This window comes from Tetrao urogallus (assembly GCF_951394365.1).
Source record: "Tetrao urogallus genome assembly, chromosome: 15".
Taxonomy (NCBI): domain Eukaryota; kingdom Metazoa; phylum Chordata; class Aves; order Galliformes; family Phasianidae; genus Tetrao; species Tetrao urogallus.
The window spans coordinates 6,935,150-6,958,029 of NC_136828.1; the positions used below are offsets into that span (position 1 = coordinate 6,935,150).

A 22,880-nucleotide genomic window follows, 5' to 3' on the forward strand; every position below is an offset into this window, starting at 1 on the left:
AGGCTAATTCCCTGGTTAAAGTGTCATTCTGTATCAATCAAAGAACCAAAAAAAAAGTCATGAGAATTACAAAATGTTGTGTACTGCTTTTCAGAAAGACCAGAAATGGCTTCAGGGTCTTTCCCAAGGTCCTACTGACAGCGATGTCTCTGTTCTGTTAACACAACCATGTGGACAACGTGTGGATGCGAGTGGCAACATTTTTCTTTCCGTGAACAAGTTTCTAATTTCATGTTCCATTATGAAGGATAATAGAAAAGTCTTGCAATTTTAATGCAGTGCTCTGGAATGTAATCTTCAAATTCAATATTTATGCAGTTATCTCCAAATCAAATATTAATGTGCCTGAAAGTTCGGACATCTATTTATTTCCTTTCAAAACTAAATACTCATTTGAGTTAATTATTTTAAGAAAATAATAGAATTTTATTGACCATATTTAAGCAGGATGTAAAGTTCTTTCCCATGAAGTCATTTCTTCCAACTGCTATCTCTGCTGATTTATCATCCTGTATTCACATTTTCTAACAGAAGGGTTTTTGAATTCAACAGAAACCCCCAACCCAGAAGAATGCCTGATCATTTCAAAATCCCTCAACTCACAACTGTCTCAGCCAGCACTACAAGATGGGGTTTATAGCTAACAAATCCTCAAACACTTTAGCTTTACTGTCTGAAATTGGCAACAGAAGAACGCAGCCATGATCAAAATGAGAAGGTCCCAACAACTCCAGACTCACAGCTTCGTGTTTTCCGTAACGGTTTAAAGGCTTCTTTTTCTTGCTAACATACACAGTTCTATGTTTTTTTTAATGTCTTGTACAAGCAAATCCTGGCGTATGGAGCGAAGAAAGACCATTCTTGGTAGCACAAATGTTTTCGCAGTAAATCTTAGTCCTAAAATCCTATTCAACAAGGTTATCAGAAGACAGCTAAATGCGCTTTCCAACATCCATACTCCAGCAAGGTTATGTAGCCCAATTGAAAAGCAACAAAGCCTTTGGGATCTGCAAAAGCCAACCCTCCTGCTAACAATTCTTAAGGAATGCTTCCCAGGAACATCTTATCAGGTTCTAAATAGCAGTAACAAACAAATAAGAAAAGGGCATTTCTCAGAAGGCTCACTCAGCCTGCTTCACACACAGTTATTACACCTAACATTGCAATTTGCTGCATAGCAGATGATTTCCTTTTATCTGTAGAGCAGCAATTCATACAAGGAACTCTGAAGTTAGAGCTCTCCACTGGGCAATGGCTTGTTATCCATTTATGCTCCTTGGGAGCCAAGGGGACCCAGCGCAGCTCAGATCTGCCAGAAGCAAAGGGATCCTGCCTGAGGATGCAGTGGGCTGTCCCAGCAAGCCCAGGCCGTGCTGCTGGCATGTGCAGCACCAAGCTGCACACCAAAGTGGAAAAGGTGGATGAGGCTTTCTTTTTTCTCCATGCCCTGCTCCAGGATGACTGATGTTACTGGCTGCTCTGGCAAGAGCAATTTTGGCACTTAGGGAAGAAAGAGCTTACTCTAAGCATACTGGATGTTTCCTGAGGGAAAGCTAAAGGTGCCATTTGTATGCCACGTAGGCCTTTCAAGAAATCAAAACCCCTCCAACACTACAAACAGTTCATAAGGATTCTTCACTAGCCATCCAGCAACGCTTGCAGCAGCCAGTCCTGAAAAGAAAGATAAGGAGATGGAGGGCAAAACCATAACGTACTGATTTGTTTCTATAGTCTAATGCTGCATTTCATCAGTTCCTTGCTATGCCTGCTGTAATACTGAAACACTGCTTTTTCTAAAGCTATGCCAAGCTTCAGAGAAAGCAACAAAATGCAGAAGTGATGATTCTTCCCTTACGTCTCCTTCTTGGGTTTTGTAGGACAGCCAGCAGATCTCTCTTGAAAGAATGTTAAAAAAAAGTGCATTAGCAGTAATATTTCATTTCTGTTAGTCAACGTGGACAAGTTCTGGTGCTTTCTGGCATTCTGAACTTCAGGTAATACTGCAGTTGCACTTGCCAGGACAGTGACACAGTGTGGTTGGCCAAACGCGAAGCAGATTGCCATCAGATGGAGACACTTGACCCTTTCTCCTGATCTAAGTGAACAACGGAAGGAAAATAATGATGATATGAAAAGAGAGCCAACCAGGAGAAACCAAAATTAAGATAAAACCAGGGTTAAGAAAAAAGAATCTCATTTTACCTTAGTTCACATAAGGCTCCATCTAAGACATTTTTTCCTTATTTTCGCATTAACTCTTGATCAGAAGCCTCCAGCTTCATGGCAGCTGCATTCTACTCTCAAGTAACTGCAAACAGTGCATGACAGCAATGCAACTCTCCAGCTGAGCTCCCCAACCAGGCTGCTGGGGGTCTGAATGTTGCAGTTTCTGGTACTGGGCTTTACAAGGTTCTCTATTAATATTTTTATACTTAGTTAAAAAAACAACACTGGCTGCTACACACTGCGTCACATTTCATACAGCTAGCTAACTGCCAGACAGCTCATGACTGCAGTGTAGCTCAGGGAACTCCTCTTACTTTGCAGTACATTTAAATATTTACCAACTCATTTCAAATGAGAACCTACAACTGTGCCCCACAGAGCATTTGTAAGACGTTTAGTACATGCTCCTGCAATGTGAATATAAACATGCAGCTAGGCTCCCACAGCATGTTTGCATTACCAATAAATGCTGCTGCAGTTACCTACTCTGAGCAGACACCTCAAGCAGCTCTTCCCTTTTTGAGCAGATTTCTCCAAGTGGTGCTGTGCACTGCAGTGACACTGACACCCCCACTACTGGGTACACTGCACAACCTCATGCTTTTGTCCTGCTGCCTTCTGCTTTCCAAAGTCCATGAATGAAGGGAACTTTCTGGCAACTGAGCATGCAGGAAGTGCAGAATTCAAAACACTGGCCCTTTAAAAAGGTCAGGGAAGAGCACTGGTATAAATAGATAAAAACAAAAAGAGAGATGAAAAAAGGGGGGGAAATAAAATGTCACCTGATGCATTTAAATTGCAGCATCCTGAATGCAAATGTTATAACGTGAAAGGCAGAATTATTTCTTATCTTTCTTTATAAAATTCTTGAAAAAACTATGAACACAGTGCTACCCTATCAATCCCTTAAGCTTTAATGCAAATGCACAAACACCAACAAAATGAGAACGGCTGGATTTGCTTTACTTAGACTGGACTTGTTTCACAGGCATAAGCCGAACCCGTAAGCAAGCACACAAATCAGAATGCTTTTAGTAGCTTTGCCACTGCACTAACTGCTCAGAAGCTGACTAGAACGTTGCTTTTCTAAAATGATCAGGGATGGCCATTTGTCACTCTCTGCCCTACAGGAGAGGAGCACTGGGCCGTGTGGAGCAGCACCAGCCTCAGGGCCCGAGGTTCAGCTCAGAGCTAACAACACAGGTCACAGAGCCATGGAAAAGACACACAGCACTAAGAGACACAGAGGCATCAGCTCTGCCATCATTTGGGTACCGTGAGACCAAAAAGCAGTACCCGAAGGATTTCCAAATCATCTGCATTACCAATGTGATTTCCAACACTCTTAAGCAGTTTTAAATTCAGTGTGCAATAAATCTGTGGCAGACAACAGGTCTGCTACCACAAACACTGAAGATTTAGTTCTTAACAGCGTAGCAGATATGGTACAGGATTTGAACTACTATGTTACACATGTCCTTTCTCAAGCAATGGTGTCATTATGGAAACCAAACATCCATCAGATTTAGGGTATTCCACAGGAGATGGGCTGCTCGTCGCTGATGGATACAGGTTTTATCTGGCCATTATTCCATATCTACACGGACATAATTGGATTTTTCAAGCTTTGTAATAGAGCCTCATACTCTACATAATTTATTGCTGCTTCTTCATATGCAATTTCCTCATCCTTTCCATTTGATGCTTTAATCATATCACATCTTCATACGAGCTTTAGAAGACATTTCTCATGATACTTTTTTCTTGTCGACCTTTTCCTAAGAGTTAACTTGCACTGACTTAGAAAAATCTTATTTTCCATCTTCTGGAAATCTCTCAGAGGAGTCTTAAAAAACCTTCCTGCTTCTTAACATTTTGATGCTGTGGCTCAGAGAGCAAACTCCTCCAGTGTGCCAAAAATAAGAAAAATTCTAAAATTGTTTTTAGTGTAGGAAACTTCAAGAGTCTATTTTTGCAGTAATGACTCCACTAGGCATTGCCTTGTTTTGACAACAGCCCCATCCAGTCCCCTGTGAGAGTAAAGCTCCAGGGGGACTTTCAAGGATTTGCCTCTGCGTTTCCACCACTCCTCAGTTCCAATGTCTCTTAGGAAACGCTGGGACAGCCTTTCCAAGGACAAAAATGTAGCAGTGAACTCTCACGACATGGGAGTTTGCAAATCCAGTGGTTGTTTTGTTTTTTTTAATATAAAAATAATCAAAATATGGAGAAAACTGCACATGAAGAGAGACGGCATGAATTCATCGCAGACGGACTCAGCAACATGAAAGCTGACATTCTGCCATCTGTTGTCTCTGATAAATGTCTTCCTCAGATGATTTCTTCCCCCCAGCACCCACACGACTAACCATGCCCACCAGGCAGTGCTGCTGGGGCGGTGCAGCTGAGCTCTAAGTCGTCTCAGCCATGTGGATCTATGGGGATTCAAACTTTCCAAATGATGTGGGTAAGTGTGAGTTGCTTCTATGGGCGTCCAAGCTGCCAAATCAGGTTATTCATCCCCGATTCTGTTAAGCAGTGGGTAGAACAGGGCCAACAACATCTGACAAAAAAAATATTCCCTGCTAATTTCATAAAACGTCTCAGGATCTTGGATGAAGGGACACAAACTTTATTACTTACACCACTGAAAAAAAAAAAGCGTGCAGCTCAACGTTCTTAGATAGCAATCAGATTTCTGATTACTTTTCCGTGCCACAATTTTCATCTTCCCACCCCACTCTGAAAGTTATTGCTTCTTCAGACCTTCCCACGTACTGCTTCTTCCTGAACTGCTGCTTATATATTCTACCAACATTAATAAACTCAACCAAAAAAAAAAAAAAACCCACTTTTTCCCATGTCAAAGCACAAGGCTGCTTTCATTGCACCTTCCTACCACCTTTTATCTATGTCTTTCCTTTGCTTGGCCATTTAGCACTGCTTTCAAAAACAGAACAGGATAAAAAGCCCTATAGGGAAGCAAATAGTCAAACTGAAACAGCAAAGGCTTTACGGCGCCCCTAACTCTTTCTATAAAGCAGTAAGGAACAGATGAAAGTTAGCTGTAACATTTTCAAATGCACTCTTTGCATAGAAGATGCACGTTGCTATTTCAGTCGCTACAGCTCACATGCAACTGTGGGGCTGAGCTACTTACAAGCGAAAAATAGATCTTCCCAGTCTGTGTGCTTCAGAATACTGAAGTGATCGAAAAAAAAGAAAAAAAACACAAAAAGCCTGGGAGTGAGATCTGAGCCAAATGAACCACCAAATACTTGATGTGAGCAGGAAGGGAAGTGATTAAACTGTTCTGACAGCAGGGATAATAAATCCATATTTTCTAGTATTAAAAGAAAACAACAAACACCAGAAGAGAACCCAGTTTCCACCCAAACTGCCAAATTTGTGGAGGCCGTTTCTTTAGTTACCTGTTTTCTACTATGAGCTCCAGATTCTGCTAGGATTTAGCAGCATCCAACCTTTGCAGCATGCTTACAGCACTCTGAAATGATTAATGTTTGCTTCTGTTTGTGCTTTTTTTCTTAGAAGTCATTTTCCTGTCACTGGAGATGTCACATTTCACCATCTCCATATTTTATTACACATCATCCAGGTGCTGTTCCTGGTACAGCTTGCACAACTACCGGCTTGTTCTTTCTCTTTAATAGTGTAAGACACTGAAAAGAGGAGAAAATGTGTTGCCCACTAAGTGCTGTGTAATGACTCCAGCCACTGTGCGCAATCTGCCCTCATACATCTAGCTCTCTAAGGAAATAATGCTTCTCCAGCTGAGCTAAGGAGCCATTTTCACATCCGTTCCCTTTCTTGAAACTACTAAATGAAAATCAGAGTGATGCACTTTTTAATGACTTTGGCATAACTAAAAGAAAACTTCTCTCTATAAAAGGAAGCCTGCTTTCTCTCCTTATTTGGCAGTAAAACATGTACTGATTTTGAACATGGCTTGAATACAAAGCACACTGTAATTGAGCTGTACGAGCGTTTCAGCTTTAAGATGGCACTTCTGATCTTTGTTTCTGATCTACAGACAGAATTCAGAAAATATGCAGGAGGTTACAAAGCAGATTAATCGGAAGGCTTACTTTTTAGGAGTCGTATTCACTCACAAATTAAAATAGAAAGCAGCAGTGATTTTTATATGCTGAGTTCCTGCATTATTAGTTTACCAGGTTTTGAGAGAAAAACCTCAGAAGAGAAGTTATCATTGCACACGGAGCACCAGTCAGTCAGGTGCAGTACCCTCTCCCTTATCATCCCTTCAGCAGGACATTTTAGAGAAAAAGCCCTGTTAAGTCTGCTTAGAGACAGGATGTCCCTGGGCAAAGCTTTCTCTGACCGCCCTCTAAGTTAGAGATTGGTTTGTGTCTAAAATCCCAAATTGGCCCTGTTTTCTTTTGCCTTTCTTTTTTTTTACAAGAGCTCCTGTTTGTACCATTTGCCCTACTGGATACTTGTTTCACACAGGGATGTGGCGAGGCAGAGTAAATAGTAACATTTAAAGAATGGCCAGACAAAGGATTTCCTGATTCCTGCCTACAGGGCTAAACCTCTAACCCTCACCGGTATGACCACAGCTCAGATAGCTCGAGCATGAAATAAAAGTCATTGGAAACTGTGTGCCAAATGGTTGTGGCAGACAGTACATTTAGGCACAACTGAGTAACTGGAACACTAAAACTGAAAGATCAGGCTGGAAATTCATCTACTATACGAACAGAGGTCTAACTGCTTTTTGATCAGCTTCTGACACTCATGCATTAACATTTACTGAATGCCAATATTAATCAGAGGTCTCTGGCTGCTGGCCTGTGCCCTGTCCCTTCAGATATCTCGAGCATGCAGGAGGGGAGCCAGCCTATCTCCCCAGTAGAAATTCTGGGGAGCTGCCAAGGGGCGACATGAAGGGATCCATTCATCCAGCAGCCAGAAGCAGGAATGCTTACGGGACTCATGGAGCACACAGACAGAGGAAGCAGAACTTTGTGTCCCACGTGACGCTCCCTGATGCACAGAGAGGTTTTGTTAGAAATCCAGGAGAAAAAACCCAAAACCTGGTGATGTGCTGTAATGGGGTAAAAGGTATTTAACTGTTCATAGAGTCAAAGGGAACCAATTAATTAATAAATGGGCAGTTATTGCTTTGAGTAGAGGGCAAGTGACACATTAACTCACTTTATTACTAAATTAATACTAGATTTATGTGCTTAATTGATCTAAAATGCTCTAACCCAGCTGAAGTTTCATGCTTAGTTAATGACTGTTTACATGGGTTGACAGTGACAGGACAAGACCGACTGCACCTCCCTGGCCACTGCTTCTTCCTCCTTTACTCAGCCCCACTGCTGACCACTGCTGCCAGCAGAGCTGAGTCCGCCAGTCACTCTGACACTCTGCATTTCCCAGGCTGAAGAATCTCCTCTGAAAACTGCTGACTCTCATTTAAACATTATCCCTCACACTACCTTTTTTACTACGTGCTACAGAATTTTAGTACGCATCATGAAAGCTCATGAGGACTCCATTCAAACCAGAGCATGACAGAATTGATAAATTCAATGACAAGAGCAAGAACTGTCAAGAAGAGAAACCTGTGAGCTATTCTACCCACCCTCAGCACTGAACATGCTATGTGATGTCTCACATTCTCTCTACACTTTATCTGAACCCAGCCTTACAGCACGCTTGACATTTTACAGAATAAAGAGATTACCTGCTGACCCAGGCAGAACAAAAGAGTATTTTCAGGTGCAAAGCTACTGGGACTCAGCATATGGAGTTGCTGGAGCTGATGTAGGATTGGTTATGTAGTATGATAATACCAATAACAAGGAAAAGAGAAGCATCACAGTCAGACAGTAAAGCTCTTTGAACTAGAGATGCTGTTTAAAGCCCTGGAAATGTGGTGCTTGGTCACTACTGCTCCCTGAAAGCAAAAGCTGATGCGCTGTAGGCAAGAGCACATCTGCCTTCCTTCAAGTCTCACACAGGGTGGATGGAGAGGAACACTGCTCTGAGATCTTGAAATCATAGGGGTCACAGAACCCTCAGCTATCACCCCCAGCCCTGCCAGCATGCGCAGGCTGGCCCAGAGCTCATGGAGACTCGCTGCCTGCACAAGACTTTCCTTCCGGCCCCTTTGGAAGTTTTATTATTTCTGATAAACCACCTCTGTAAGAGTGGTCAGCAAGGGGTTGTGCAGACTTGGAGCAAATATTCTGGACTAATTCCAAAGTACCATTCCCAAAACAGCCATCCATGTTAGACCACAAGCAGGGAGCAATCATGGACTGCTTCATGCCTTCTTCCCTATAAAACCATCTTTACATCTGACCATCAGGAAGAGCCACTCTGGATCGACCATTCTCAGGTAGGGGCTCCTCCTCACCCACTTCCTCTTTGCTGGAGCAGGGATTTCTCCACTCAGTTGCTGCACAGAAGCCCAGTGCTGCAGGTCAAACAGCAGAGTGAAGGGCCGCCTTACCTTGCGTTGTCCCTCCCGTGCGACTTCAAGAAGTTCATGTCGCGGTACCTGGACAGGAACGCTACGAGCTGGTCATTTGTTCTGTGAGAGAAAGAACAAAAGGTGAACAATCACAGGATGAAAAGTACCATCTTTAGAGCTCTTTATGCACTTCTTGTTCTCATTTGGAAACCCTCTGTAGAATGAAGCAGTTACTGAAAAACTTAAATCCTTCTGCTAAGCTCCACTGTCTCCTGTATTGAGCACGGTGTGCCTAGAAAGAAGCAATATTATGCCTTGAAAAAAAATCACATCAAATCTTGGCAAATGTTTTCAGTATTGGAACAGAGCACATACTGAGAAATATTGCTCAGCACTTTTCAAGTATGAAAATCCAGCTGCGGGAAAGCTGGACTGATAGTTCCCTTTTACATGCTTTGCTAGGTCTGTCTCAGGGAATTCGGTGAAGTATCTATTGGCATTTTCTTTGTTTCAGTCTTTGTACTAAAGAGGCCACAGCTGGAATGCAGAAAGCAGCAGAACTTGGTTGCCAAAATCCCAATAAAATTAATAGGAACAAAGGAATTCAGAAGGTTAATTCCAGTTTGTATGGCTGGCAACTCGACACTGGCATTTTCAGAATTTCAGCTGACACCTCTGAGAAGGTACTTCTGCATGGCAGCTTTTGTGGTCTGGTTATTCCTTTAACAACGGAGCAAAAATGTCCTCTTTTTACCTAGGTCAGCATATTTTAGGAAAAGAGAAGAAATCATATTAAGAAGATCTTCACCTTTTGGTTTGCATTCAAAAACTCATTATAGGTGCAACAGCTGTTAAGGAAATGGTCTGTAAATGAACTTGATAGCAGAAAAACTAAGAAAACCAGCTGTCAGTAGCATTGTAACTTGAAAACATTTTATTAGTATAAGCCCTAGAAAATCAAGTGAAACAAGACTATTGTACCACATGCATTTAACTTCTGGCATCGGTCTGCAACAACTCAGAAGTGTTATCAGACTAGTAGCCTATTTCCATATCTAAAAACCCAATTTCTTGTTGTCATAAATAGCATTACCTCACTGAACTTACAAGAACAAGTTAGCCATTGATTTTATCTGGACCAAATGGAGATTCTGTCCATTGACTGGCCTGTGTGACCAGGCTGAGCAGCCTCAGACCCTCCTCCTATGCTCACTCATGTACGCTTTACTACCTCCCAGGGTCAGTCTATGCATCTCAATTTGGCAACCTCAGAAAACTGCTTTCTGTATAGTAAGCTGTGCAGATTTTCACATTTGCTGCTCCAGTGATTCCCCATCTTACTGGGATGAATAGGCATTTAGTGAATTTACTTAGCAATGCTTCCACATGAAATGGTTTCAATGGCTGACATCTTTGGGTGAGTTTCTAGGCAAAAGCTGGCACGCAAAGATGATCTTTAGAAATATAACCAAGTTGGGAAGTGTTTGAGTTTTAATTTTCTTACAGGACAAAAATCAAATCAACTGAAGCAACAGCCCACACCACTTAATAAAACATCATTTATGGATTGCTCACCAACCTATAGTGGGCTATTCAGTGGTGCTCCGTCGAATGCATCTGGGCTCAGGGCTGTCATATGAGCTTTTTAGTCATTTCCACTTTTTAGATACTTCTTATAAAAGCCCATATGGCTTTTAGTTCTTAAAAAAATTAATAATTGATAACTTTCCACTCTTTGAAAACACTGGTAGCATCATGGTCCTACTTTCTGTAAAATATGTATTTCTGGAAAAATCTCCCCATAGGATTTTATTAAGTATGCTTCTTTTCGTGTGTTGACAACATGGAAATAAAACATCACATTTCCATTTGGTAAAACACTTCAGTTATTTGACATTCAGATTCATGCAGTCAACCAATTCCTTGCTCAGTATGGGAGCACACCGAATTTCTATTAAGCTTTCATTCAAACCACTTCTTCTGGCCCTGACACCATGAGGATGCTGCACATCGCCTCCAAACTATTCCATCACACCACATTAAAAAGAAAACCAAGGGTATTCAACACGCTGTAGATGCTTCTTTATGTGCAGGGGCAGCACCGTCACAGAGCCAGCAGCACTGGTTATTTACAGCACCCCCAGCACCCTGTGAGAAATGAGCCTCTGCTTCATCTGAGTGAAGCAATGGAAAGCTGAGACTTCCAACCGTAGACATCACTGGGAGCAACATCATCAGCACAATGCCAAATTAATTTCTGCTCCAACTCCACTCATTTCAGGGCAATTCACTGAGCACAAACCTGGCAAGAAAAATCCCTTGCTAACCACTACAGTGTAAGAGAAAGTAACGAGAGCAACACATTTCCAGTGCTTCCTTCCTATGGAGGAAATCAGAAAGTTGGGATAAGGGAGAGTATTTCTGTGCTAATGTGCACACTAGTACATGTGTTACATTTCAATCAGTCTCCCCAATGTGCAGCAGCACAAACACGATGTAAGAAGAAGTCTTTCCAGAGTTGGTGGTGAATGCACTCACACAGCTCCCACTTTTACTTCCTTTTGTTATTAAGCTAATTAGGAGGGTGAGGTGTCAGGGAAAAGGATTAGTTAACTGAGCACCTGTATGGTGAGTGGGTGGGGAGGGTGATGTGGGAGTAGAGGGCAGAGGAAGTGTGCTCACTCACAGGTGTGTGGCACACTGAGCGAGATGTGAAACTGAACCTCTCGTGAATTCAGCATGTAGAGGGGATCCACGAAAAGGAGACAAGTGAAGGAGAATGAAGAGGAAACAAAGCATTTCTGACATCACTGATGGAGATTTAGGGTCATGCAAGAGCAGGACTTCCAGCTGGAATGGTGGGGTCCACCAAATCCATCCAGACTCAGCTCAGAGGACAAATACAGCCCTGAAAGGTTATGGCTGAACTCCTGCACTGGGTTCAGAGAGGGTTAGGACCAACACGATGCTTAGGGGTCCAAGAAATTGAGAGGTGAGAGGTACAGCAGGAATGGAGCTCAGAGAGACTGCCAAAGGAAAGCAAAGCCAGACACCAGCTTTTTCTCACGAGCATCCCTACTGTAGGGTTCAGGTGTCTGAGGGTGCAAGCAGTCACCAGGGTCTCAAGTATACGGACACGCTTTGCACTGCAGTACATTCAGAAAATAACATGTGCACTGGGAAATGAACTGGAAAATGGGAAAGAAACCCAGTGACTTAGTGCTGGCACTGTCTGGAGGCCGACCTGCCCAGGGGCAGTACGAGCATCTCCCCATGCATGGCCACAGCACAGTGCTGCACAGAACAAAGGGCAGTGCTGGTTTTAAACAAATCTTCCCAGTCCTGGTGACTAATCCATGCAAAGAGCAAAGATCCCCTTAGTTTACAGCTGTGAAAATAGATTAAGAAAAGTCTTTGGTGAATCTGAGAGAAGGAAAACAAGCAATTGTTACATCTGGAAGACAGTGAAGTCTAACATAAATTTTCTTGATTCAGCAAAGTGCTTTAACGCATGGACAACCCGAAGGATGTAAAGAATAGCATCCTCTTCAATGATCATAAGCCAAAACTTACACAACTGCTTAACAACATGACTTACATTAATCAAATGTTCAAAGTTCAAAGTTTTTGCTTTTGGCAGCACATATATGGGAACAATGCTGTTTGATTCTGTGTAGGAATGAGATGAATAAAAGAGCAACTGCTGTACCTCTGTTTCTGGGCACTGTCTGCCCAGGCTGAAGTGGAAATTCACAACCTTATCACCAAGTGGGAGCAGTCTGCTCACATGTGACACAGTGTGCTGTGCTACCAGCACCAGCCATTAATCACAGAACTGGAGGAGCTGGAAGGGACCTCTGGAGATCATCTAATCCAATGCCCTGTTCAAGCAGGTTCCCTACAGGAGGAGACCTATTCTTCTCCCTGCGTATGTCTCAGATCCTTAGTGCCATTCTGACCATATGACAGAATTCACCTGTCCTGCACTAGAACTTGCTATTTCTAACTTCAATTTTGAGAATAATCAGTGTTTTAAAAAAAAGTGCTATAAGCAGAAATGATTAAGCTCTAAGTTAGTGACTATGCTGAGGCCCATTTGCAAACACTGCAGTGATACCAGAAGGTTCATCATGTGTAATTGTAACTGACATTCATGGCACCCACATCTCACCTGGTAATTGTTCTGTAAACAGAACACAGAAAGGAAAATGTTTCCTGACCTGGAAAGCTCACAGGATAGAAAAAGCATTAAATAGGTCACTAAAGACTAACTAAGATCACAGTCCTCAACAGACAGGAATACACATCTCAAGATGCTGAACAGAAGTATTGGCTGAACTTGGTGCAACATCACATCGAGAGCTGGCTGCAAGACTGCTCATATCAGCCTATGAACACCCCTTACTGCTGGTAGCTAACTCCACACCCAGGGAAAATGCTCCACTGAGGGATAAGGCAGTGATGCTTAAAGCAAAATGATAAAACCATGTCGATGCAAGCAGAACAATAAAGAAAGCCACTTTCTGTTGCACAGTTCAATTTCGGGACCCTGCACGCCCAGCCTGGTCACCACGTGGTGCTGCCAGCCCATCCATCTGCCCAGCTCCAGCGCTGCCTTTGCAAGGGGAACGCCAGAGAATCAGGCAGCATCAAGGAGAGACGACTCTGCTGTGTAAAAGCACAGGGGAAGGCTATACTTAGCCCTTGCTATCTGTCACAGAACAAATATTAGCGTTTGCTCAGAGAAGCCGATTCCCCTAAGACCAGTCATTCATAAAACACAGCATAAAAATGAGAGCGACAGAGGGGATTTCAGAGGCCAACCGCACGCAGAAGGCTGCAGGTGACTATTAATACCTCTGCTTTTACAGCACTGTTGTCTTTAGCTGTTTGTTTTGTCTTTCAAGCTGTGTTTAGTAGAGGAGCAGGTGGCAGAGGAGCAGCAGCAGGGCTGAACAGGACCTGCCACACTGGGGTGCTCCAGGTGCTGGGCAGTCACAGCTTGGCCACTGCTGGGTGACCCCCCAGGTTCTCTGTGAGCAACACAATCACCTTTGCAGCACTTTCAATTACTGCTTTCCATTCAACCACATTCGGTCTCCTACAGAAAAGAACTAACAGAGTCATAGAGGAGGAGGTAAAGTCTTCTTTAAATGTCACATAGCTGAATAAACCCAGTGAGAGAACAGACAAGCCTGGGCACAAAAGAGAGAAGAAGCATAAACTCCATTTTCTGCTCCTGAGACACTGCATAACACGTGCTACACAAATTCAGTTCTTCAGATGTCATCCACCAACCAAATAAATAAGAAGCCCACCATTGACAAGCAGCGGCGCATGCTTAAAATGAGCATCGTGGAGAGACCATATATAACAGAATTCCACCCAGCATTAATGAACAAATGTGATTAAAACTATCTGCAGCTCTGGACTGCAGCCAAAGCGCTGCCAGCACTATTTGATATGCAAATGCTTAAAACATTTGCTGTGTGCACAGTCGTCAATGCAAAGGCTCTATAGAGGGTTCCTTCACCTAATTAGAGATATTGGCTTAGCAAACTTTGGAGTTTATAAAAACCCTCAACGTCTCATTATTCTTTTAAAATAGAATATTCATTTGTTTGGAACGTTTTCCAGCTATATCCCACGAAGCCTCAAAATGCCTGTGGCTAATGAAAAACGCCAGCCCTGTATCAGCTAATAAACCCTTGGGCTTTTACGATAACAAAATACTCACTGCATACACTCATTAAAACTTTTTAACTTGCTGCTTTTGACTTTCTTTAGCTATTTGCTAGGTTTAAAGTAATCTACTCAATTTCCAATTATTTTATAGTGCAATTTCATCAGAAGCATTTAAATTATAGAGGATCTTATCAAACACACCACATTACAGCAGTCGCTGTGCTCCTGATCCAGTGAGGCACTTAACAGTGTGTGCTTAACCATAGCACACTTGTGGCTCTTCTGAAACGGTGCTGCTTCCATGCTTGTAGTCTCAGCAATTGTTTCAAGGGTAAGGGTCTGCACGTGCACCTTTTAGGAAGAAACATGTGCAGCAATTACACATAGAATTATCAGCTAGGAACCATCCTTGAATTCAACTGAGATCTCTTGGATGCATCAGTGCTAAGGAGGCTTTTCCATGGAGCTCAACCCAGCTGCACCTTGGTTTGTCCACCTCCACCCTGGATATACCACATGGCTCCAGGAATACCCCTACAGTCATTGCCACAGCCAAATGATTTGCTCAGATCCCATGTTCTGAATGCCCCTACCGCTGTACCAAGAAGTAAAGAAGCAATGAAAGCACTGCACTGCAGTGCTGTGTAATATGCAGCTGTTTTCTTCAATTTTCAAACAACCTATGTATTTCACAACAAAATTAGGAGATGCATTGCTTAAAATACTGTTTTCCCTTCATACATTTATCTCTATGCAATCTCTAGGCCTAATTATATGTACGCTTAAAAATACAAATGGAACAGAAGCTTCTGAAGATCCAAATGTGCAACAGCACAGATAAGACACGTGCAAAACCATCAAAGAAACCCAACCCCAAGCAGCACAAACATTTTCCTGAACCACCTGGTGTTCAGACATTCAACTCAGAGATATTCTGCTGGAAAGGAAGGAAACATTTCACCCTGACTTGTTCAACAATTCATTATATATTTTTTTCCCAGTTTATGAATGATCAGCACATCACAGTTGGTATCATTTGTGGTTCATTTTTTTTCCCTTCTTGCTAGCCCAGAGCTTGAGTGCCTTCCAGACAGCCTTTGCTGAAAAGGTCCATTAACTGCTTATTTCCAACAAATATTTTTAAGTTAATGCATAGACATGTGTCTGACGTAGATAAGGACCAGAAAACCTGTTAGAGGTATGCACTGCTGCAAATCAAAACTCCAATCCCACCACATTCAGAAGAGGTGTCAGTTTAGTTGAACCGAATGTACAGAAGACATTTCCATTGGTGGCAAAAACTGTTTATCAAGCCCCAGTGGCAGTCCCTTAATTCATATTTGGAAAGTAAAATAATGCAGATTGGAGAAGAGAAAAATACTGCAGTGTGGGGTTCACACACTTCTAATCAGAGCCTGATCCAGGCTGCTGGGATACTGCAGGTTTGCAGCCCAGACCCCACGCTGATCGGGCTGGGGAGGAATGCTGCAGGACTGTGTGCACAGCCTGGGAACGGCCTAAAATGAGCGCTGTCCTACCATTCTGACAGCTGCTCTCTTCTCTTTGCTTACGTGTTTCACAGCAGGTAGCGCTCCACAGGAAAACTTCTGAAGCACCCATTTTCTCCCCACAAGCCCAATTTATTAACATGCCCAAGTGATGTCACTCCATGACTTCTAACAGTTGCTGAAACACCTCCACCAAGACAACTATTTTTCACAAAGCTGCCCTTACCTACCATCACAACAAGGCATTCTACTACTAAACTGCCACAATGCAGAGGTCAATAGACAGAAGCACCCTATTTGACAGGCTAACAAACCCAGTCCCTATGGAACAAACCAGAGCAGCCTCCTATTGATCTATCGATTTGTGAACATAATTTGCAAGGACACAGCACCACAAAGGGTTAAGGCACACACCACTATCCTGTGCTGAATCAAAAAAAAAAAAAAAAAGTGTGAGAAACTTCCCTAATCCAGGGATATTTCATGATCAGAACCAAATGTGGTAGATTTTTAGGTTTATCATTGCACTGGGATTTCATGCAGCACAGAACAATGTCCTGCTTTGTGCTCTTCCAGGGTTTGGCTGCCACAGCATCTTCATGCAGAGCCCCATCTGCCTACATGAAACATCCCATTTGGATGAAAACAATAATCACTGATTAAGTGGAGTGAGCGGCAGAAATGATCAACAAGTCCATTACTCAAATTAGTGAGACTTTGGTTAAAAGGAAAAAAAAAGTCTCAATATTGGGCTGAGTGGGATCCTTTCGTTTGTGTACGCTGTATATATTTTATGCTGCATATTTTACATTCAGCAATTCTTCTTCCATAAACTTCAAAATTAAATTATCAGCATCTCGGCATAAAAGAGAAGAAATTAAATAGGAGCCTAAATTTAAGGCAACTTCACTTTCCTGCCGAATTTATTCCTTCATCCAACTGAATTTTATTAGGGCAAGTCAGTAACAAAAATGATTCTCTCATTATGATTATAATAAAAAATGCTCACTTTCTTCCACAGAAGGGGGAAGGGCCTGTGCATATACTGCAGGCACAAGGGGTAGCTGCTGCTGTAGTGCTCCTGCCACCCACCGTGCTGCTGACTCAATGCACCTCACTGGCAATGAAACCCCAGGAGTTCACACCAACCTCGCAAGCAGGAGCAAACCTGAGACCACCATCACACTGCTGGAAGTGGGAGCAGAACACCCCGAGAGGCACAGCTCTGTCACCCAGTATTTATATTGGGTCTTGCCTACCTCCCTGGTTAATTTGCAACATAAACCTGCAAAAAATAGCCAGCACAGCTCTACACAGCACAGAGTGGCAGTGGGAAAGATCTACCTAGACAAAGTAATCCTTTGGAGCAGCCCACTCTTTCCAAGGAATAGGCAAGATGGAACATAAACTCATTCCAGATGATCTCAATCCCCTGAACACGGGTTACCTCGAGGAACACACCTGGGCCCCCCGCACAGGAGGCACCCATGTGCCATCAATGCAGCTGGCCTCCGTCTGGCCAGCCCTGTTGCAGAGGCCCTTTCACAAAGCCTGGCTAAAAGCAATGCGAGTTCTACTTTGGAAGCTCCTCGTGGGCCTGCCACTCCCTTTGATCCCTGAGCTGCTGAGCAACCTGTCGGAGCGCATCAATTCAAAGGACCAGAAGGCAAAACGGGGAAAACGGGGTCAGGCTAATGGGATTTAACATTAATTCCACACCGAGTCTGAAAAGATGGAAGAACAGGGCCTGGAGGGTAAAAGGGATAATGAATTGAGAGCTGATGGAAGGAAACTTAATTGATTTTAACAACGGAAAGTCACATTTTGTTACCTTTATTTGGGTTGAGCAATAATCTTATTTTGACAATTTGGGCCAGCTGATGACCTGCCCTACTCTTCGGAGTATGGCAGTGAGGGATGCAGCACTGGGATGATGGGTACCAGCATCTAGCAGAGAGCAGGAAAACATCAAAGTCACTGTCTGGCTCCATTAGCTGGTGTCACTGGGGCTGGAGAGAAAATAGCTGGGGGGCGGGAGGCTGCTATTCACACTCACTTAGAGCTGCAACCAATGAAGTCTTGTTTCATCAGGAGAACCAGTGCTTCACCTCAACCTAAGAAAGAACTTCAGATGCCCAAAGAATGCATTGTAGCAAGTTTACTTGCTAAAAATTACTTTGTGGAAGCAAGCTTTCAAACAAAGATCGATTCAGTATTTGGAAACAACCTGGCCCCAGACCAGCTCCTAACACTCTGAAGAGTGCAATTACCCCGACGAAAGGTTGAATGATGGATATAATTGACCTGTGTGCTGCCGAGTGGAATGCCTACTGCAGTGAACCATTTAGGGTCTCCTCCCCTGAGATCAGCTTGGAATTAAAGTGCAGTCACAAACACAGTCAGCTGTATTCAGCACCACCTTGTCACTCGTGTATATAGATGGAAAGTACCATACAAATGTGTTGTGACTGTGCAGGGCAAGCAGAAATGAAGTACTCAAATGTAACACAAGATTGTAATAGCCAACAACATGTTAATTCTACCTGGGAAGGCACAGCAAGGAGAGGTCCTGAATTCCTGCTCTAGGAGATGCCAGGCCAAAGCTTCCATGGCATCCCAAAATGTAAAGTTCTGACTAATCAGCACAGCAAAAATAAATTATCTTGGGAGAAAGAAATGCATTCTGCAGCATGTCCCAAATGATCTGTTACTCCAAAGCAGCTGTAATTCTGTTGCAAACTATTTCCTTCAATCAGCCCTTCCGCTCATTCATATGCGGTGAATGAGCACATACAAAATGTCAAAGCACATAATTTAATACTACAAGACCCGAATTTATATATAAATTGGCAGAAAAATCTTTAACGTCAATTACCACTCAACTCGTGTACATTTTTAGCCCTATTTTGATGGAAAACAGTTTACCTATTCCCTCTCCTTTCTGTTTCAGCATCACCACTGAAAGGCTGAACTGAAACAACCCTTTGCTCACCCCTTCGTGGCCCCTTAGTGTTTAAGAGTGACTTATGAAAGGTAACGGCACATGTTGCTGCTTCATCTTCACTTTCAATTGCCACCCAATATTATTTTGCAGCTGTTTTATTGCGAGTGGCATCCTGAAATCTAAACAAAAGAAGTTTCTTAACGACAATTTCAACAGATTTTTAATTTCCTGAGAGAATTCTTCAGGGCTACAAAGGGAGAGCATGTTTAAAATGCAGTGCTATAACAGAAACGTTTCCCTTTTCAAGCAGTTTTAGCATTTGGAATTTGATAATCATTTTACTGAACGTTCTATAAAAAACAGCTCAGTGGAGATTAAGTTGCTGCTCCCAGAGCCCAGGTAAACTCACAAGCAACTGTTTCTCTGCAGCTCTTTTTACCCCTCTCCCAGTTACATCTATAGAATAAAGGCTGCTTGGAGCAAAACTGCGGGGGGGAATTGGGACACAGCGTCTTGCCTGAGGACCGATGCCCACTTCCAGCCACAAACCTTGCTGCAGCTTCTTGCCCACAGGCGCTAAGCAGCCGGAATGCTGTGAGAAGGGCCTGCAAATACAAGCCAGCCAGTGGGGAATTTCAATAGTGACACATTTAAAGGACAAGAGCCATTCTGCACTAAGGACCCTTTTTTGACTAGATTACTCCTGACTTTTTCACCACAAAGACAAGCTCCAAGAAAAACGCAGGTCACATAGAGAGTCCTGGGGCTGTGAAGGAGAAGCAGCTGAGCTGGCAAGATCCCTCATACTGCTCAGAGCCCCCAGCCCTAACAGATCTGTTATCCTTACCAAAACACTGCGCGAGATGTTTTTCCAGCATCCTGAAGACAAAAAATGTAATTGTGTTGCCTAGGAACTGATGCTGCACATTATCACAATGTTTGCGTTGCTATTGTTTGTAGGTAAGGCTGAATGTCATTCACTGAAGACATGCACTTAATTCTTTTATGAGGCAGACCTTTTTTCTTAGTCATAAATAAATGAAAAACAAATCGCATCCAGAAAGAAAACAGCAAAGAGCTGAAAACAAACCCCTTGGCTCTGCACTGGAGAACCTCTTTAATCAGTATGAACAGCAGAGATGAACCCAGAGACAAACCAGCCTCCAATCTGGGGTGCATTAACTTTTGTTGCCAGATTAAAGCTGCCACAGGGAACATTCCAGAAGTTCCAACTAGGCACAAAGCTACGAAGTGCTGTAGATGTCACAATCCTACAAAAAACAAAAGCTGTTTGTAGCTCCAAGCCCAGCAGGAGAAGTGAAGACGGAGCAGCCTCATCTGCTGTGGCTGCACACAGCAAGGGCGGGTCTCTCATCACTGCCAGGTTGAAGAAAATATTATGTTAACACCAGATGTAAATAAAAGTCTCAAGCCGCAATAATTTCAACATGTCACCCCCCACCCTCTGCAAACAGCATGTGCAAAAGCTCTGCTTTGCCAACCACTGGATAATGTAGCAGTAAACCAGAGAAGTGGGATAACAGACCAGAAATGTAACCTTAAAAGAAATCTCAGGCTAATGTGCTGGAGAAGTGAGGGAAGAGAAGGAGAAAAGGTTATTTGAGGGATTTAAGGAAGAAGAACATCTGAAACTGTAAGAGAATGCAGATATATGGAAAACATAGATAAAGTCCCTTTTTGGATAGGAAAGAAGATTTCCTGGGAAGCATTAAGAGTGGACTGATGTCTGGCTTACCAGATAAAGATATTCTGAGCAAACAAAACTGCATACGATGTCAGCTACAACACCAAGATAAAAACCTTAGATGCTGGCATCTTAACAGATGCTGTACTGCCAAAGCTACCTGCTCTGCCATCAAAACAGATAAATACTATTTTCCCATGCTTCAGCTCAGGATCATGTTTGAAACACACTTTAAAGTATGCATAATGTATTATCTCCCTACTGCCAATTCCTTGCTCTATTGGCAAGGCCTGACTTTATGAGCAGCACTGCAAGGGGTGCATGATCAGAGTGCAAAGTCAAACCCAGGCCTGGAACACCAGCATCCTTCACAGAGGCTCTCACATTGAGCAACAGCATATGTACTACCAGGAAGGAAAGAGCTGTGAAGAGACGGCTCTGAAGTCAGAACCTCAGTGAAAGATGATTGTTCGGCTAAGTAAAAATGGTGAGAAGTTGAGAGAGAGCATAACTGCCTTTTGAGCGAATGTTTTTGGTGATCATGTTGCTACTACACAGCTTCCATCAGCCCTGCTGGCTTTGGATTTGTAATTTTACAACAAGAGGGCACAGCTGAGTCTCAGACATTTCTCTTAAAGCTAGAGTGCTCTACCTTAGAGTTCAGTTCTTTGTTTCCTGTGCTCCCAGTAGTGCACTTTCAGTCTGCCTGTTGCAAAAGCTGCAAAGTTTTGTAAAAGCAGATGGAGAGCTTGAGTCTCGTTTGCTCACTCAGTACAAACTGCATTCTCTCACTACTTCTTTCTCAGTCATCCGCTTGAAAGGTTTGGCCATTAGGTCAAAAGTCCACAACAAACCTTATCAGGTCATCGGAAATCTGCTATACAGAACAAAACCCATCTCCAGTGAACTTTACATAGTGTCAGCCACCCATGCTCTGCTGAAATAAGGAAACTGCTAATCCCTGGGGTCATCCCATCACCTGAAAAACAACTTGAAAAAGTGGCAAAACATTTTCTCTTTGGTTTCCTTTCCTGATACCCAAAGGAAGCAATTTCTGGTCCCTAGTGGGGCCCAAGTGCAGGACCTGGACATGTAAGCTACGAGAGATGAAAGTTGTGAAGAAGAAAGGTGAATGAAAGGACAGCTTTATCACTGCTAGGCTGCCTGCCATGTTCAGATTTGGCAGGAATTCAAGCAAAACTGTTGATTTTGGGTGGTTATCTTCGCTAACAATTCCCCTAGGGAGCCAGGAGCACAGGTCGGCTGGAGCAAATGAAGACTGAGAGCCAGGCTGCCTGCCTGCTGCTGGCTGATGGATTGGAAACGCTGACCTGAGAAAAAGGTCCACCTGCTTCACAGGGAATCTTTAAAGTTCCTATGGAACCCTGAAATGTGTAGTGAATATTGCTATTCAGCATTAAAAAGGTTAACTTGGCCCCTGGTCAGAGGAGAACACAATAAAACAAGAGCAGGTCACTCAAGAGCTTTCTGTCAGCTGTGGTTTCTTGATTTTTGAATACAATTCTGACTGACAGAGATGACCATCGTAAGTTACATGAATTTTGGCACCTGTTACTGAAAGTACTGGTCCCAGTTAGATCATTCAATTTACTCCCTTAGAGTCTGTATCCACCCTTCCCCAGATGCTACCAGTACTTTGATACGTATTCAAGTTCCACACCAAAATCTCTACTATCTCATTTGACTGAGTCTTCACAACGCAGGAAGACATTTCAATAAAATTTTTATCCTAAAATGAACTCATCTTCATAGTATGAGCTACCAAAACACAATAGTTTTACTGGTTTTCTTTTATTATACCCAATCGCTCATAATTGAAAATCAGTATTGTCTGCATTCCCATTTCCATAAATAAGCCACTCTTTTTTCTTACCATTCTGAAGCGCTCCCCAAGCTTCTGCTAATAATTTCGCTTGACCTTTACTAAAGACAGAGCATTAGCTGGCAATTAGATTTGGTGATCCCTTTGGTGATAGAGATTCAGTGATTTACTGTAAATTACAAGAAGTTCCAATGTTTCATTACGTGTATCCTTTGTACAAGCTTTGTGACCAGGTAAGCACTGACATGACATTCACCGTTAAATCAGCAAGTTCAATGAGATCATTTGAGTGTACAACACTTCACCTGTCCCATTACCCACGGACTCCTGCAAAGCACATTAAACATTCAGCATCAACAGATGCTCACCACAGTTCCCCTTGTTGGGAGTGAAATTTCAGTCCCTGAAGGTAAGGTTGACTACCTGATGCTGTTTGTCAGAGGCAATAAATAATGCAAATAGATATGCATGTAAAATAAAAGGATAAAGACATTGATAGCTTT

The 22,880-nt window shown here is 42.8% G+C and overlaps 1 protein-coding gene across 1 annotated transcript in view; it reads right to left on the reverse strand.

Moving 5' to 3' along the window:
• Positions 1-22,880, reverse strand: part of XYLT1 (xylosyltransferase 1) — a gene marked incomplete at both ends in the record, with an annotated part of 144,293 nt that overhangs the window by 24,184 nt on the left and 97,229 nt on the right. Inside the window, one exon of the mRNA XM_079542950.1 lies at positions 8,732-8,812. Within this exon, the coding sequence (XP_079399076.1) occupies positions 8,732-8,812 (81 nt within the window). The remainder of the gene's footprint in view (positions 1-8,731; positions 8,813-22,880) is intronic.